Source organism: Dasypus novemcinctus, chromosome 3 (assembly GCF_030445035.2).
Source record: "Dasypus novemcinctus isolate mDasNov1 chromosome 3, mDasNov1.1.hap2, whole genome shotgun sequence".
In the NCBI taxonomy this organism is placed as follows: Eukaryota; Metazoa; Chordata; class Mammalia; order Cingulata; family Dasypodidae; genus Dasypus; species Dasypus novemcinctus.
In genome coordinates this window covers 79,287,916-79,304,712 of record NC_080675.1, presented here as the reverse complement: position 1 = coordinate 79,304,712, position 16,797 = coordinate 79,287,916, and the positions used below count along the sequence as shown (strand labels likewise).

General features: G+C 37.0%; 1 protein-coding gene across 7 annotated transcripts in view; it reads right to left on the bottom strand.

Moving 5' to 3' along the window:
* Positions 1-16,797, bottom strand: part of RALGAPA1 (Ral GTPase activating protein catalytic subunit alpha 1) — a 298,344-nt gene that overhangs the window by 94,713 nt on the left and 186,834 nt on the right. For all 7 annotated transcript variants that reach the window (XM_071213978.1, XM_071213981.1, XM_058293545.2 and 4 more), the window contains one exon: positions 15,057-15,125. In XM_071213978.1, the coding sequence (XP_071070079.1) occupies positions 15,057-15,125 (69 nt within the window). The remainder of the gene's footprint in view (positions 1-15,056; positions 15,126-16,797) is intronic.

Here is a 16,797-nt window from a genome sequence, read left to right as displayed (position 1 = left end):
TGAAAAGATATGAGCAGACAATTCACAAAAATTTAAAAAAAGTAAAAAATTAGGCTATTACTAAACAAAGATATAAATAAAATAAAAAAGATATTTAACCTCCCTTATAAAAAGTGAAAAGTAAATGAAAACTACATTGAGATACCATTGTTCTAACAAATATTTAACACACTCTGTGGTGAAACTTTGGAGAAACAGACACTCTCATAGTTTGCTGGTGGGAATGCTAATTTGTACAGTACTTGTTGAGGGGATTTTGGCACTATCTAACAAAATTATGTATGTGTTTACCTTTTGACCCAGCAATTCACTTCTAGGAATACACACTTGAGATACACCTCCAACAATGTAAAAATATATAAGCACAAGGTTAATCACTGCAGCATTGTAATTGCAAAATTCTGTAAACAACCTGCATGTCCAAACATAGGAGAGTTGTTGAATAACCTATAACATATCCACACAGCTGTAAGAAAAAATGAAGGGAAGCGGACTCGGCCCAATGGATAGGGTGACTGCCTACCACATGGGAGGACTGTGGTTCAAACCCTGGGTCAAGGAGGCCCGTGTGGAGCTGGCTCATGTGCAGTGCTGATGTGTGCAAGGAGTGCTGTGCCACGCAGGGGTATTCCCTGCATAGGGGAGCCCCACGTACAAGGAGTGCGCCCCATAAGGAGAGCCGCCCAGCACGAAAGTACGCGCAGCCTGCCCAAGAATGGTGTTGCACACACAGAAAGCTGACACAGCAAGATGACAGAACAAAAAGAAACACAGATTCCTGGTGCTGCTGCTAAGGATAGAAGCAGTCACAGAAGAACATACAGCAAATGGACAGAGAGAGCAGACAACGGGGGGATTGGGAGGAGAAGGGGGGAGAAATAAAAAATCTTTGAAAAAAAAAAAAAGACTACCTCTATAAACTGATGTATTGTGGTTTCCAGGATATTATATAAAGTGAAAACATGAAAATACCAAAGAATATCTAGAATATGGTACATTTTATTTAACAAAAGGGAAAAAAAGAAAATATATGTGTACCTACAAAAATAAACATAGGATGGATAGATCATAGATCAAAATAAAATAAAAACAACAGAGATGGGGAAAACCTTAAAATGGAATGTAAACAGAAAACAGACTTGAACTGATTTTGAATGAATTATACACAACTAACCACACTGGGGGATATGTAGGAGAGAGGAGGAACTAACAAACCAATACCTATGAAATAACTTAAGTTATACTCTCTTGTTAAATAGACAAAAAGAAGTCTAGAGTATATAGAGGCATAGTTAACAACTCTGAAACTGCTTTTCCCCCTAGAATGTACAAGCAAGTAAATATACTGTGTATGCATGTGAGAGCTAAGTTTCTCACTGTTGGAGCAGGGAATTATAAATATAGAATTAGTAGAGAGGAAAGACTGAATCTTATGATGTGGAACTGAAATGGGAGATTTCTGTGGGAACTCACAGTTTTTAATATATATAGATACCGAGGCATAGAAATACACACATGGATTTGCATGTGTATTTTATATATATATATATATATATATATATACATTCTATTTTTTATCTACTCAGAGATCCTAAAAGAAATAATGCACAAATAGCAGTATGCACACCTTGATCCCATATCTTGATTTCTTAATACCATTCTCCACTTAACAGAACCAGGGTTCTTTGGGAAAATAGCAATTTCCAGGGCTGGGACAGAGAATGTACAAGATGAGTCTAGAAAATCTTGTGGTAACAAACTAAGGACATGCCCAAAGAACAATGGGGATATGTCCAAAGGACAAAGAAGTCACTTTGAAGGGGCTCTTACTGGCTAAATCTGGGATATTTTGACCATCAAAAAATGATAGTAAAAAATTTAAGGATTATACTCATTGAATAAAATGAGAATGAATGAATGAACGAATGAATAAACAAAGAAACAGACAGGTGGATAGGGAAGAAGAGAAAGCGCCAAAGCAGAAAGCTAACTAATGAATGTAGAAGGAATGATGGATTAGAAAATCATCATTTGGCATCTATCATAACTATAACTGATTCAGGTAAAGGTTATCAATGGTTAGCCAAAACCAGTTAAAGTTTAAGGAGTCACAGGCTATTTACACAGTTTCAAAGTATCTTCCTACAAGATACATATTAATTAGAAAGTATTAAAGCTACAGGGGAAAAATCTGGCAAAAAACACCATAACCAACTGACTAGAGTTAACAGCTGTGTGCCTCCTAAAAAGGGGCACACAAAACCTTGAGGTATTCCTGCCAAAAGTGCATAACTTAAATCTAATACAGATAAACCCAAATTAAAGGATGTTTCATAAACAAGGACTGTACTCTTAAAAAATTTCAAGGTCAGAAAATATAAAAAGATTGAGGAACTGTTTAAGTAAAGAGACACGGTGACTGAATGCAACATATAATTTGGGATTTTCTTTTGCTATAGGACATTTTTGAGACAGCTGGTGAAATCTGAGTAAGCTATAGATTAGATAATAGTAATGTATCAATGTCAATTTCTTAATGTTGATAATTGTACTGGGGGTATGTAAGAGAATCCCTTGATTTCAGACACACATATACACACACACTGATACAGAAAACAGACAAAGCAAATGTGGTAAAACGTAAACAGTATAAAGAATTCTTTGTACTATTCTTGCAATTTTTAACCTAAAATTATACTAAACAAAAAAACTCCAACATAAAACGCAAATAAATGTTCTGAGTTAATGTTTCTAAATCAAAAGAGAGCATGGACTTTGATGTCAGCCAATTCCAGGTCCTAGTCTTTACTGTTTTCTAAAATTTGTATGAACTTGAGCACCTTAAACCCCTTGAGCCTCAATTTTCTCTGTAAAATGGGAAAAATAAAACGTATCTATCAAAATTCCAAAAAAGGTCTGAAGGTGAAATAATGCAGATAAAGTACACATTGTCTGGTATGTGATTTTTTAAAAAATCACTATATGAATGTTTTTACTTTATTCTTAATTGTATTTATCTTTAAAAAATAGTAAGGCCACATTTACCAATTATGATAAACCATTTTAGAAATCTAAAAACTCTTGACCATATAGTTTATTCATATTCCAAAAAAGCTAGGGAAAGGAAAGATCTACGTACTGGTTATGTCTGTACTATATGCAATCTGATTGCATGAGAAATACTTCCTTAAATTGCGGCTTTCACCAGAAGGTAAAGAATCAAATAATAATTAAGATAATTCAATATATCCATCTGTTTATATATAATGTAGAATTTCTAATAGGGAAGGAGATAATAAAAATCTGAGAGAATAAAAAGTATGGGAATGCAATGAAGTGGAGAAGAACCAGTGGATTTAAGCAATATTCTGATGTTCATCCCACCAAAAGGAGTACCAGGCATTCTGAAGATGCCTAGGATAATAACAAAACATATTTGAATAATTGAAAGAAATCTATTATTGGCCCAAGAAAGATTGGGAAAATCATGTTGAAGGTGATTCTCTGTTGAGAGGTATAGAGATGGCTTACATAAATATAAATATGAATATAAATATATATATGTAATGGAAATTGAATAGTGTATTATTTTTCTCAGGCAGATATCCAGGATGTAACTGAGTTTCTATTTTAGTTCTGTATTAGTCTCTGCTGATTTGTATTAGGATGAATGATAAAATTAGAGATCAGAAAAGCATTTTGGGGACTATTTCATCTTGCCTTCTGTGTCATCCTCTCTTCTGGACCTGGACCTCTTCTTACCTCTCAAACCAGTCCTTCTATGTCACTTTTACTGAATCTTCTCCTTCTGCCTACTCTCTAATTTTTGTTATAATACACTCGTTTGCTGACAATGCCAATCATTTTATTTCTAGCTTTAAACTTTCTAATTTAGGAAAAATAAGTGCTTTACTGGGAGGCCTCCACCAGGATGTTACTACTTACATGCTACATGTTGAAAATTATAACACTACTCTTTTTCTTGTACTCCTTATCTTGGTTGTGGATTATACTTTGTGAATTATCTACTCTCAGAACATCAATTCTTGTAAAGATGATTGAAATAATAACTGTTATACTTTTCCTTTTAAGTTAACTTACACATTTAAATGATCGTTCACAAATCTGATATTTCACTGCATATTAATATCCTTCAAAAACTCTCACAAAGTCCAAGGTTCTTAGTCCCAGAACATTTATAGTCTTGCTGCTTCCTATCTCTGAAGTCTCATTTTCCCCTACTCACAACCTTGTACTTTAAATCCTAAAATATGGAACTGCTTATTGTTTCTCTAAAAGATACTATGCTATTTTACAGCCCCATGATTTTATACATACTTTCCCTTCACTTGGAATAACTCTGTACCACTATCCCTTGTCTCCATTATGAAGAAAAAAACCTTAATTTTTTTTAATACATCAATTTTACTGATACATATTAATAAAGCATACAATTCACTCTAAGTGTACAATCAACGGTACCAGATATAATCATATAGTTGGGCATTCATTCATTTCCAAAAAATTTTTTAATTTTAATTTTTTTGCATTCATCCTTTAAATCATTATTACAGCATTTTCATTATTTCAATAATAATAATAATAAACCAAAAAAAGACAAAGAAACAAGAATATTCTTCACCTCTAAATTTCTGTTTCTCTTGCTGCACATATCTGTTATTTCTGGCTAATCTTTCACAATTATTTATTTATTAAGCAGTTTTAATGAGATATATTCACATACCATATAATCTACCTAAAGTATATGATCAATAGCTTTTAGTATAATCACAATGCTGTGCATTCATCACAAAAATTTTTGAATTATTCCATTACTCTAAAAAGAAAAACTCCACACCCATTAGCTTGCCTTCCCCAGCACCACATAACCACTAATCAAATTTCATCTTTAGAAACTGATTTTTATTTACATTTTATATATATGGAATCATACAATATGTTACATAATATATTTAGTTCATAGTAACACAATCATACAATATTTGACCTTTTGTGTCTTGCTTACTTTCACTCAACATAATGTCCTCCAGGTTCATCCATGTTGTCATATGCTTTATGACTTAATTTCTTACAGCTGCATAATATTCCGTTGTGTGACTACACGATGGTTGGTTTATCCATTCATTGGTTGGTGGACACCTGGGTTGTTTACAACTTTTGGTAATCATGAATAATGCTGCTAGAAACAGGTGTGCAATGTTTATTCCTGTCACTGCTCTCAGTTCTGGGTATATACCCAATAGTGGTACTGCAGGGTCACATGGCAAATCTATATTCAACTTCTTTAGGAACTGCCAAACAATCCTCCACAGCAGTTGTACCATTCTGCATTCCCAGCAATATTAAGTTGTTCCTATCTTTCCACATCCTCTCCAACTCTTGCGGTTCTCTGTCTTTTTAATACGGGCCATTCTGACTGGTGTGAAACGATATTTCATTGTAGTTTTGATTTGCTAATCATTGGCGATATTGAACATTTTTTCATGTGTTTTTTTGCCATTTGTATTTCTTCTTTGGACAAATGTCTATTCAAGTCTTTTACCCATTTTTAAATCAGGTAATTTGTCTTTTTATTGTTGAGTTGTAGCATTTCTTTATATATCATGGATATTAAACCCTTATTGGGCATGTGATTTCCAATATTTTCTGCATTTTCACCCTTTTGACAAAGTCCTTTAAGGTGCAAAAGTGTTGAATTTTCAGGAAGTCCCATTTATCTATTTTTTCTTTTCTTCTTTTTTTTCTTCAAAGATTTATTTTATTTATGTATTTATTTCTCCCCCGACTCGTTGTTTGCTCTTCTTTTTAGGAAGCATCAAGAACCGAACCTGGGGCCTCCTATGTAGGAGAGAGGTGCCTAATCGCTTAAGCCAACTCCTCTCCCTGTTTGTTGTGTCTCACATTGTGTTTCCTCACTGTGACTCTTGGTTGCATCATCTCACTGCGTCATCTTGTTGCATTAACTTGCTGTGCCAGCCCATCATGTCAGCGTGAGCTACTCCTCTTCTCCAGGAGGCATTGGGAAATGAACCTAGGACCTCCCATTGTCTAATTTTTCTTTTGTTGTATGTGATTTGGGTGGTAAGTCCAAAAAACTATCACCTACCACAAGGTCTTTAAGATGTTAGCCTACATTTTCTTTAGTAGTCTTATGGTGCTGGCTTTTATATTTAGGTATTTTATCTATTTTGAGTTGATTCTTGTATAAGGAGTGAGATAGGGGTCTTTTTTCTTTCTTTTGGTTATAGATATCCAGTTCACCCAGCACCATCTGTTATAGAGATTCTTTTGTGCCATTAACATGGACTTGGCAGGTTTGTCATAAACCAATTGACCATAGAGGTAAGGGTTTATTTCGGGACTCTCAATTCTATTCCACTGATCGATGGGTCTATCTTTATGCCACTACCATGATGTTTGACCACTGTAGCTTTGTAATATGTTTCAAGGTCAGGCAGTAAAATTCCTCTGATGTCACTCTTCTTTTTAAGAAGGTTTTTGGCTATTCGGGTGCACTCTCCCTTCCAGATGAATTTGGTAATTGCCTTTTCTACTTCTGTAAAGCAGGCTGTTGGAATTTTGATTGATATTGCATGGAACCTATAAATCATTTTGAGTAGGAATGATATCTTCACAATATTTAATCTTCCAATCCATCAATATGGAATGTCTTTCTATTTGTTTACGTCTTCATTGATTTCTTTTAGCATTGTTTAATAGTTTCCTGCATAAAGGTCCTGTACTTCTTTGGTTAATTTAATTCCTATGTTTTTGAGTCTTTTTGTTGCTATTGTAAATGGAATATTTTCCAATGTTCTCTTCAGATTGTTCAAAACTAATGTAAAAAATATTACTGATTATTGCATGTTGATCTTGTATCCTGCCACATGGCTGAACTCGTTTATTAGCTCAAGTAGCTTTGTTGTAGAGATTTCAGAATATAGGAGGATTATGCCATCTGCAAATAGTGAGAGTTTTACTTACTCTTTTCCTATTTGGATGCCTTTTTTTTTTTTTTTGGGGGGGGGGGGTCTAATTCCTCTAGCTAGAACTTCTAGTACAATGCTGAATAACAATGGTGACAGTGGGCATCCTTGTCTTGTTACCGATCTTAGAAGGAAAGCTTTCAGCCTTTCATTGAGTATGATGTTGACTGTGGATTTTTCACATATGACCTTTATCATATTGACAAACTTTCCTTCTATTCCTTTCATTCAAGGTATTTTTATCAAGAAAGGATGCTGGATTTTGTCAAATGCCTTTTCTGCATCGATTGAGATGATCATGTGGTTTTTACCCTTCCATTTGTTAATGTGGTGTATGTATTATGTTGATAGATTTTCTTATGTTGAACCAGACTTGCACACCAGGAATAAATCCCACTTGGTCATGACGTAGAAGTCTTCTGATATGCTGTTGGATTCTATTTGCAAGTATTTTGTTAAGGATTTTTACATCTATATTAATTAGAGAGATTGGTCTGTAATTTTCTTTTCTTGTAGTGTCTCTATCTGGCTTTGGTATTAGGGCGATGTCGGCTTCATAAAATGTGTTGGGTAATTTTCCCTCCTCTTCAATTTTTTGGAAGAGTTTAAATAGGATTGGTGTTAATTCTTTTTGAAATGCTTGGAAGAATGCACCTGTGAAGTCATCTGGTCCTGGAGTTTTCTTTGTTGGGAGATTTTTGACGATGGAGTCAATCTTTAAATGTGATTGGTTTGTTAAGGTCTTATAGTACTTGTAGTGCCAGTGTAGGTTGTTTGGGCTTTTCTAGGAGTTTGTCTATTTCATCCAGAATGTCCAGTTTGTTCAAAAACAGTTTCTCATAATATCTTCCTGTGATCCTTTTTATTTCTGAGGGGTCAGTCATAAATTCCCCCTTTTCATTTCTGATTGTATTTATTTGCATCATCTCTTTTTGTTAGTCTGGCTAGGAGTTTGTCAATTTTATTGATCTTCTCAAAGAATTGCCTTTTGGTTTTGTTGATTTTCTCTATTGTTTTTTTGTTCTCAATTTCATTTACATCTGCTCTAATTTTTTTAAAATTATTTATTTATTTATTTGTTTGTTTGTTTATTTCTCTCCCCTCCCCTCCGCCCTGGTTGTCTGTTCTCTGTGTCTATTTGCTGCGTCATCTTTGTCCGCTTCTGTTGTTATCAGCAGCAAGGCAATCTGTGTATCTTTTGGTTGCATCATCTTGCTGTGTCAGCTCTCCGTGTGTGCGGCACCATTCCTGGACAGGCTGCACTTTGTTTCATGCTGGGCGGCTCTCCTTACAGGGCACACTCCTTGCGTGTCGGGCTCCCCTATGCGGGGGACACCCCTATGCAGGGGACACCCCTGCTTGGCAGGGCACTCCTTGTGCGCATCAGCACTGCTCATGGGCCAGCTCCACACGGGTCAAGGAGGCCCGGTGATTGAACCGCGGACCTCCCATGTGGTAGACGGACGCCCTAACCACTGGGCCAAGTCCACCACCTGCTCTAATTTTTATTAATTTCTTTCCTTCTATTTGCTTTGGGATTGATTTGCTGTTCTTTTTCTAGTTCTCCAATTTTTCAGTAAAATCTTTGATTTCAGCTATCTTCATTTTTAATCTAGGTGTTTAGGACTGACTTTGCTGTATTCTGTAGGTTTTGACAAGTTCTTGTTTTCATTTGTCTCAAAATATTTACAGATTTCTTTCACTTGCAATTTCTTCTTTGATCCACTGATTATTTAGGAGTGTGTCGTTTAGTCTCCACACATTTGTGAATTTACCTCTTTCCTATTACTGATTTCCAGTTTCATTCCATTATGATCTGACAAGGTGCTTTGTATAATTTCAATCTTTTTATATATTTATTGAGAGTTTCATTGTGCTCTAACATGTGGGCTATCTTGGAGAAAGACCCATGAACACTTGAGAAGAATGTATACCCGCTGAATTTGGATTTAACATTCTGTACATGTCTAGTAGGTCTAATTTGTTTATGATATAGTTCAAGTTCTAGTTTCCATGTTGATCATCTGTCTAGTTGTTCTATCTAATGATGTGAGTGGTTTGTTGAAGTCTCCAATGATTATTGTGGAGATATCTATTTCTCCCTTCAGTTTTGCCAGAGTTTGTCTCATGCATTTTTGGGCACCCTGGATAGATGCGCAGATATTTATGACTGTTATATCTTCCTGGTGGATTGTCCCTTTTGTTAGTTTATAATGGCCTTCTGCATAACTTACAACTTTTTTTGCATTTAAAGTCTGTTTTGTTCAATATTAGTATAGCAACCCCAGCTGTTTTTTGGTTACTATTTGCATCTAGTGTCTTTTTCCAACCTTTCACTTTCAGCTGGTTTGTATCCCTGGGTCTAAGGTGAGTCTCTTGTAAAGCAGCATATAGATGGCTCATGTCATTTTTTATTCATTCTGTCAGTCTGTATCTTTTGATTAGAGAGTTTAATCCATTCATATTCAATGATATTACAGTAAATGCATTATTTACATCCACCATTTTATTCTTTGATTTTCATCTATCCTTTTATTCTTTTGGTTATCCTTTCTGCTCTTTCTTCTATACTCTCCTCCAAGACCCTCTTTCCTGTCTTTTCCTTCCAGGCTCTAAAGTTTCCTTTATTATTTCCTGCAAAGGTGGATTCTTTTTTAACAAACTTTCTTAGTTTCTGTTTGTTTTGTGAATATTTTAAACTCATTTTCATATTAGAAGGACAATTTTGCAGGATAAAGAATTCTTGGCTGGCAGTTTTTCTCTTGCAGTATCCTAACTGTATCATACCACTATCTTCTCACCTCCATGGTTTCTGATGAGAAATCTCCACTAAGTCTTAACAGACATCCCTTGTATGTGATGCTTTGCCTCTTCCTTGCTGCTCTCAGAGTTTTCTCATCTTTGATATTTGACATTCTGAGTAGTATGTGTCCTGGAGTACGTCTATTCAGATTTATTCTGATTGGATATACTGCACACTGCACTTGTTGGACAAGTAAGTTCATTTCTTTTGTGAGAGCTAGGACATTTTCAGCTAGTATTTCCTCAATACTCTTTCTGCCCCTTTCCCTTCCCTTCTGGAACTCCCAATGACATACATATTGTTGGGTTTTGTGTTGCCATTCAATTCCCTGAGCCCCTGCTCAATTTTTTTCCATTCTTTTTCTCTGTTCTTTTCTCTTCAGTTTCAGCTTTTCTGTCTTCAGTATCACTTATTCTTCCTTCTATCATTTCAAGTCTGCTGTTGTATGCCTAATATATTTTTTATTTCACCTATTGTATCTTTCATTCCCATGAGCTCTGTTACTTTCATGTTCAGGATGTCAGATTCTCCCTTTTGCTCACTCAATGTCTTTTTTTTTTAATATTAACTTAAAAAAAAAAGATTTGTTATTATTTATCTCCCTCCCTTGTGATGGTTCCCTTGTCTGTCTGCTCATTGCTTTGCTCACTGTGTTTGCTTGTCTTCTTTAGGAGGCACTGAGAGCCAAATGTGGGACCTCCCACACGCGAGGTGAGTGCCCAATGGCCTGAGCCACATCTTCTCCCCACAGGATGCAGCATCTGCTGGCTTGCAGCATTTAGTTCATTTGGGCAGGTGCAGCATCTAGTTCTAGCTCCTTGCGGGTGCGGCATCTGCTTGTCTTCTTTAGGAGACATTGGGATTTGAACCTGGGACCTCGCAAGTGGTAGGAAGGCACCCAACTGGTTGAGCCACATCCGCTTCCCTCAATGTCTTTTTTTTTTTTTTTAATATTTAATTATCCCCTTCACCCTTGTTGTCTGCTGTGTCCATTCACTGTGCATTCTTCTGTGTCTGCTTATCTTCTCTTTAGGCAGCACTGGGAAGTGATGCTCGGACCTTCTGGAGTGGGAGAGAGGTGTTCAATCTCTTGTGCCACCTCAGCTCCCTGGTCTGCTGCATCTCTTGCTGTTTCTCCTCTGTGTCTCTTTTTGTTGCATCATCTTGCTATACCAGCTCTCTGCTTAGGCCACCTTGCCCTGTGGGACAGCACTCCTGTGCGGGCCAATATGCCAGCAGGGGCCAGCACTCTGCTTGGGCCAGTTTGCTGCATGGACCAGCACTTTGTGTGGGCTAGCTCTCCGCTTGGGACAGCTCACCATGGGGGCTAGCTTGCCTTCACCAAGAAGTCCCGGGAATTGAACCCTGGACCTTTCATATGGTAGATGGGAGACCAACTACTTGAGCCACATCTGCTTCCCCTTCAATGTTTTTTTTAAGATTTATTATTTCTCTCTACCCCTTCACCCCGCTATAGTCTGCTCTCTGTGTCCATTCGCTGTATGTTTTCTGTGTTTGCTTGTATTCTCATCAGGTGGCTCCAGGAACTGATTCTGGGACCTTCTGGAGTGGGACAGAGGCGATCATTCTCTTGCACCACCTCAGTTCCCTGTTCTCCTACATCTTTTTGTCTCTCCTCTGTGTCTCTTGTGGCATCATCTTGCTGTGGTAGCTCTTGGTGTCAGCTGTTACTCCTCCATGGGGGGACACTCCTGCTCATGGGGGCATTCCTGCACAGGGGGGCACTCCCACGTGGGCCAGCTTGGCATGCGGCCAGCTTGCCTTCAACAGGGGGCCCTGGACCTTCTGTATGGTAAATGGGAGCCCAACTGCTTGAGCCACATCCATATTGTCTTTCAACTCATTAATGTGATTTTGTAAATTTGTGTGCATCTCATTAATTAGTTGTCTCAAATATGTGTCTTTTCTGGGGCTTTGATATATTCCTTTTTCTGGGCCATGTCTTTCATTTTCTTAGAACGGCTTATAATTTTTTGCTGATGCCGAGGCATCTGATTATGATGGTAGTTTACTCAGGTGCTCAATTTCTCTCTCTTTCATAGGGATTCAGCAGCAAGAGCCTGTGTGTTATTGCTGTTCTTTGATTTTTGGTTCCATCTGGGTCTTTAGGATTGTCCGTTAGTTGCTCTAAACTGGGTTCTGGACCCAGTAATGGGTTGCAGACCAACTTCCCCGGACCTTGGGGAAGGAGACTATAAAGGCTGGAAAAAGCCCCCCTTAATTATTTACTTTTAATTTTCTCACATGCACTTCCTTGGTCTTGTAGCAGATGGGAGATTTTTGGCAGCCCTCACAGTTCAATTCCTGATTGGACTGTGTTTGCGGCAACACAACCGGATCAATGTGATAGATGACCCTGCCCTGTAATTAAACTTTCTCAGAAACAGTTCTCCAGCCTTCATTGGCTGCCTCTTCCCTTTTCTCAGGTAGGACATAATTCCATTCCCCTCTGCATCCTCAACGATCAGTCCTGGTTAGCAGAGAGGGAAATTGGGAAGGTTGGATTGCTTTAGTCCCAGAATTCTTTAGTACAGTTGGCTCCCAACTCCACTAGCATGGAAGTGCTTGTGGGACACAGCAGACCAAATCTGTGGGTCAAAAGCTGAGTCAGCCTTAGATGGTGTCCCTCTCTCTGCCCTTTCCTGGGGAGATAAGTCTTCGACAATCAGTCCTGGTTAATAGAGAGGGGACTGAGAGGGTCAGATCTCTTCAGTCCTAGATCTCTTCAGTCCTAGATCTCTTTAGTCCTAGGTCTCTTTAGTCCCAAGCTAGCTCCCAAGGTAAACAATGGTGCGGCCCCACTTGGCCTGGAGGGCTCTTGGGACAAGACCAGAATCGTGGGTCAAAAGCTCAGTCAGCTTTAGGCTGTGTCCCTTTCACCCTTTTCCTGAGGCGGTGGCTCCCTGGTGCCCCCTTTGTCCATAGCTGGCCCACAGGCCTGAGAATTTAAAAGTGTCTCTAAAACCTGGCAGTAGCAGCTGCTGGTTTGAACTCACAGTTTTGCAATTCTTTTCTGGGCAGTGTCCAGCCTTCGTCTGGTGTCCTAAACCCTAGAAGATTTTTTCCAGGACATTTCTGCCTGTCCTACAGCTATTTTTCTGGGCCAGAAGAGAGTCCTGGGTCTTTCTAGTCTGCCACTTTCCAGAAGTTCTCCTTATTCATTTTTAAATTTTTTATTTTTTATTTCTCCCCCCCTCCCCACCCAGTTGTCTGCTTTCTGTGTCTGTATTCTTGACAGTGGCACTGGGAATCTGTCTCTTTTGTTGTGTCATCTTGCTGCGTCACCTCTCCGTGTGTGCTGCCCTACTCCTGGGCAGGCTGCACTTTTTTCGCACAGGGCGGCTCTCCTTACAGGGCTCACTCCTTGCGCCTGGGGCTCCCCTACACGGGGGACACCCCTGCGTGGCATGGCACTCCTTGCATGCATCAGCACTGCATGTGGGCCAGCTCATCACACAGGTCAGGAGGCCCAGGGTTTGACCCTTGGACTTCCCATGTGGTAGGCGGATGCCCTAACTGTTGGGTCAAATCTGCTTCCCACCCTTATTCATTTTAAAGTAAGTTTTCCCTTAGCAAGTCCCTCCTACTCCCTTCATAGTTAATTACTTCTTCCTCTATCCTACCTTGTCTTATACACTTTTCTACTTTTTATAGTAAACACTTATGTATATTGTATTGCCTCCCTTGTTTCTCTAATCTTTAAATTCTATGGGTGCAGGAACTATCTTTATCTCTATTTCGCTAGTATACAGGAGAATACCACACACATATTTGGTGCTCAATACATGTTAACTGAATTAAGTGAGTAAGGGACAATACCTTGGTAGTAAAGAATTTTCATACTAATGGCTACATCTTTAGAAGACAAAGATGATCTGGAAGGAGAATGGCTAATTATTTATCCAGATGTTGTTTACAAATGGGATATGGAGTTCTAGACTATAAAGAGGGAATTTTGGCTAAGAATGTAGTACATGTATATTTTAAAGAGGAGGAAGAATACATTTATTAAGAGCTAGATAATATGACTAACTAGGTTTTAAACTGAATATGAAGGCAAAGAATAAAAAAATTCTGACATAAACCCATGAAATTGGTGATATGAAAGACAGCAAGAATAATAGAGAAAAAACAAAACTGTGAAAGGTGTGGAAGTCACACAGAAAATAATTAGAACTAGGTCTGGAAACATAATAGGTAGAACATAATAAATAAAGCATACTTGAGATTTGAAAACAGTATGATTAAAAGGTAGTAAAACTGAGATTTGGAGAGCAGAACCCAAGATCATATAGCCACTGGTGTTTGTAGCAATTTAGCACTTAAATGTGGCTAGTGTGAAAGAAAAACTAAAATTTAACATAAACTGTTACTTACATTTTATTTAAATTTAAATCCACATCTGGCTAGAAGCTATTAGGAAGCCCAGACTTAGAATCCCTACAATATATTATCTACAATATGGTATATAATAAAAAATTAACAGATACATGAAGAAATAGGAAAATGGAACTCCTAGTCAAGAGGGAAAAAATTAAATAGAAACAGCTCAGAGATAACTCAGAAAGTGGATTTAGCAGATAAGGACTTTAAATTAACTAAAATAAAGATTTTTAAAAGCCATGCGAAGATGGATGTAATGGATAAAGAGATGCAGAATTTCAGGAAAGGTACAGAAACTATAAAAAGAAGCCATACAGAAACCCTAGAACTGAAAAAGACAATATCTGAGATAATTATTGTACTAAATGCTACTTCAGAACTTCCTGGTGGCCAGAGGGATTGGCTTCAAGGTGACACATCCTTACGCATTATATGTACTTTCTGTACTAGAAATGTCTATACTTTCTACCAGTAAGTTTTATTAAAATGAGTGATTGCCAACAGAGGTGATTAATTGCTCAGAATTAATAATCTTCAGGTATAAACAAGACCATGATTTGGCAGAATACAGTGAAATGACTTTTTACAAAAGGACAGGTGATCACCAAGATTCTTTACAACCCTGAGACTATCAAATGGCCATAGTCCATTTGAAATTTGAACTAAAATAAAATTTAGTCATGTTTAAATAATGGAAATATACATTACACACTACAGTTGATTTGAAAAACAGGATAAATTGATGATAACCATGTAGATATATACAACTTTGAAATTTTGAGATATAAACATGCATCTAACTAGATAACCACATATTAAACATCAAATACAATTTAAATTACCCTCTTGTCCATTTCATAGGATGAAGCTTCTGTACTTGGCAAAAGATGAGTGATAGTGGCTATTAGGATCTGTAGGAAAGAAAAAAAGATTGGTGAAAATATATTAATTTAAGGGTGCATCAAAAACTTAATTGTTAAATGCTAAACTGATGTAACATCTACTGGGCAAATTTATCCTAATCATATTAACATTGCTAGTTCATTTAATTAAGTTCATTACCAGTTTTTAATAAATAAGCTTTTTTCTTTTATGTATTTTTTCACCTTTATTAGAGGAGTTTTAGGTTTATAGAAAAATCACGCAGAAAATACAATTTTCCCTATTAACATTTTGCATTAATGTGGTACCTTTGCTACTATTGATGAAACAATATTATAATTATTCTATTAATTTTAGTCTGCTCATTACATTAGGTATCACTGTGTTATAAAGTTCAATGGACTTTCAAAAATTTTTAAATCTAGTACATATATAAAAATATACAACCTAAAATTTCCCCATTAAACCAAATTCAAATATATAAATCAGTGGTGTTAATTACATTGGCATTGTTGTGCCTCCATCACCCCCATCCATTACGAAAATTTTTCCATCATCTCAAATAGAAACTGTACCAAAGAAAGTTGGGTCCACCCAATAAGCAATAACTCCCTATTCCCTACCCCTACCCTGACCCCTGATAATCTATATTCTAGTTTCTGACTCCATTAATTTCCTTATTAAAATTATTTCATATCACTGAGATCATATAATATTTGTCATTTTGTGTCTGGTTTATTTCACTCAGCACGATATCTTCAAAATTCATCTTTGTTGCTGCATAGATCAGAACTTCATTCCTTTCATGGCTGAATAATATTGCATTATATGTAAAAAACACAATTTCCTTATCCATTCATTTGTTGACCAAACGCCTGGGTGGCTTCCATCTTTTGCCAATTGTGATAATGGTACTATGAATATCAGTATACAAATATGTATTCAAATCCTTGCTTTCAATTCTTTTGGATATAGACCTACAGGTGGGATTGCTGGGTCATATGGTAATTCTATACTTAACTTTCTGAGGAATTGCCAAACTGCTTCCACAGCAGCACTATTTTACATCCCCACCAACAAAGATGAGTGTTCTTATTTCTCCACATCCTCTCCAATGCTTGCTATTTTCCATTTTTTAAATAGGGTCATTCTAGTGGGTGTGAAATGGTATCTTATTGTGGTTTTGATTTGCATTTCCCTAATGATAATGATGCTGAACATCTTTTCATGTGCTTTTTGGCCATTTGTATATCTTCGATGGAAAAGTATCTATTTAAGTCTTTTGTCCATTTTGTTTTAAAGTTTTTTATTTTTATTTTTAAAGAAGCTTTAGATTACATAAATGTTACATGAAAAATATAGGTGATTCCCATATACTTCACCCCCCCTCCCCCACTTTCCACAACAACATCTTTCATTAGTGTGGTACAATTGTTACAACTGATGAACACACACTGAAGCACTGCTACTAATCATGGACTATAGTTTACATTATAGTTTACACTTTGTCCTACACAATTTTATAGGTTTTGACAAAATGTATAAAAGCCTGTATCCATCATTGCAATGTCATGCAGGACAAACCTCAATGTCCCAAAAATGCACCCATGTTACACCTATTCTTTCCCCTCAGAGCATTTGGTGGCCACTGCCTTTATATCAGTGATACAAGTTGTTCTACTGCTAGAATAGTAAGTCTTC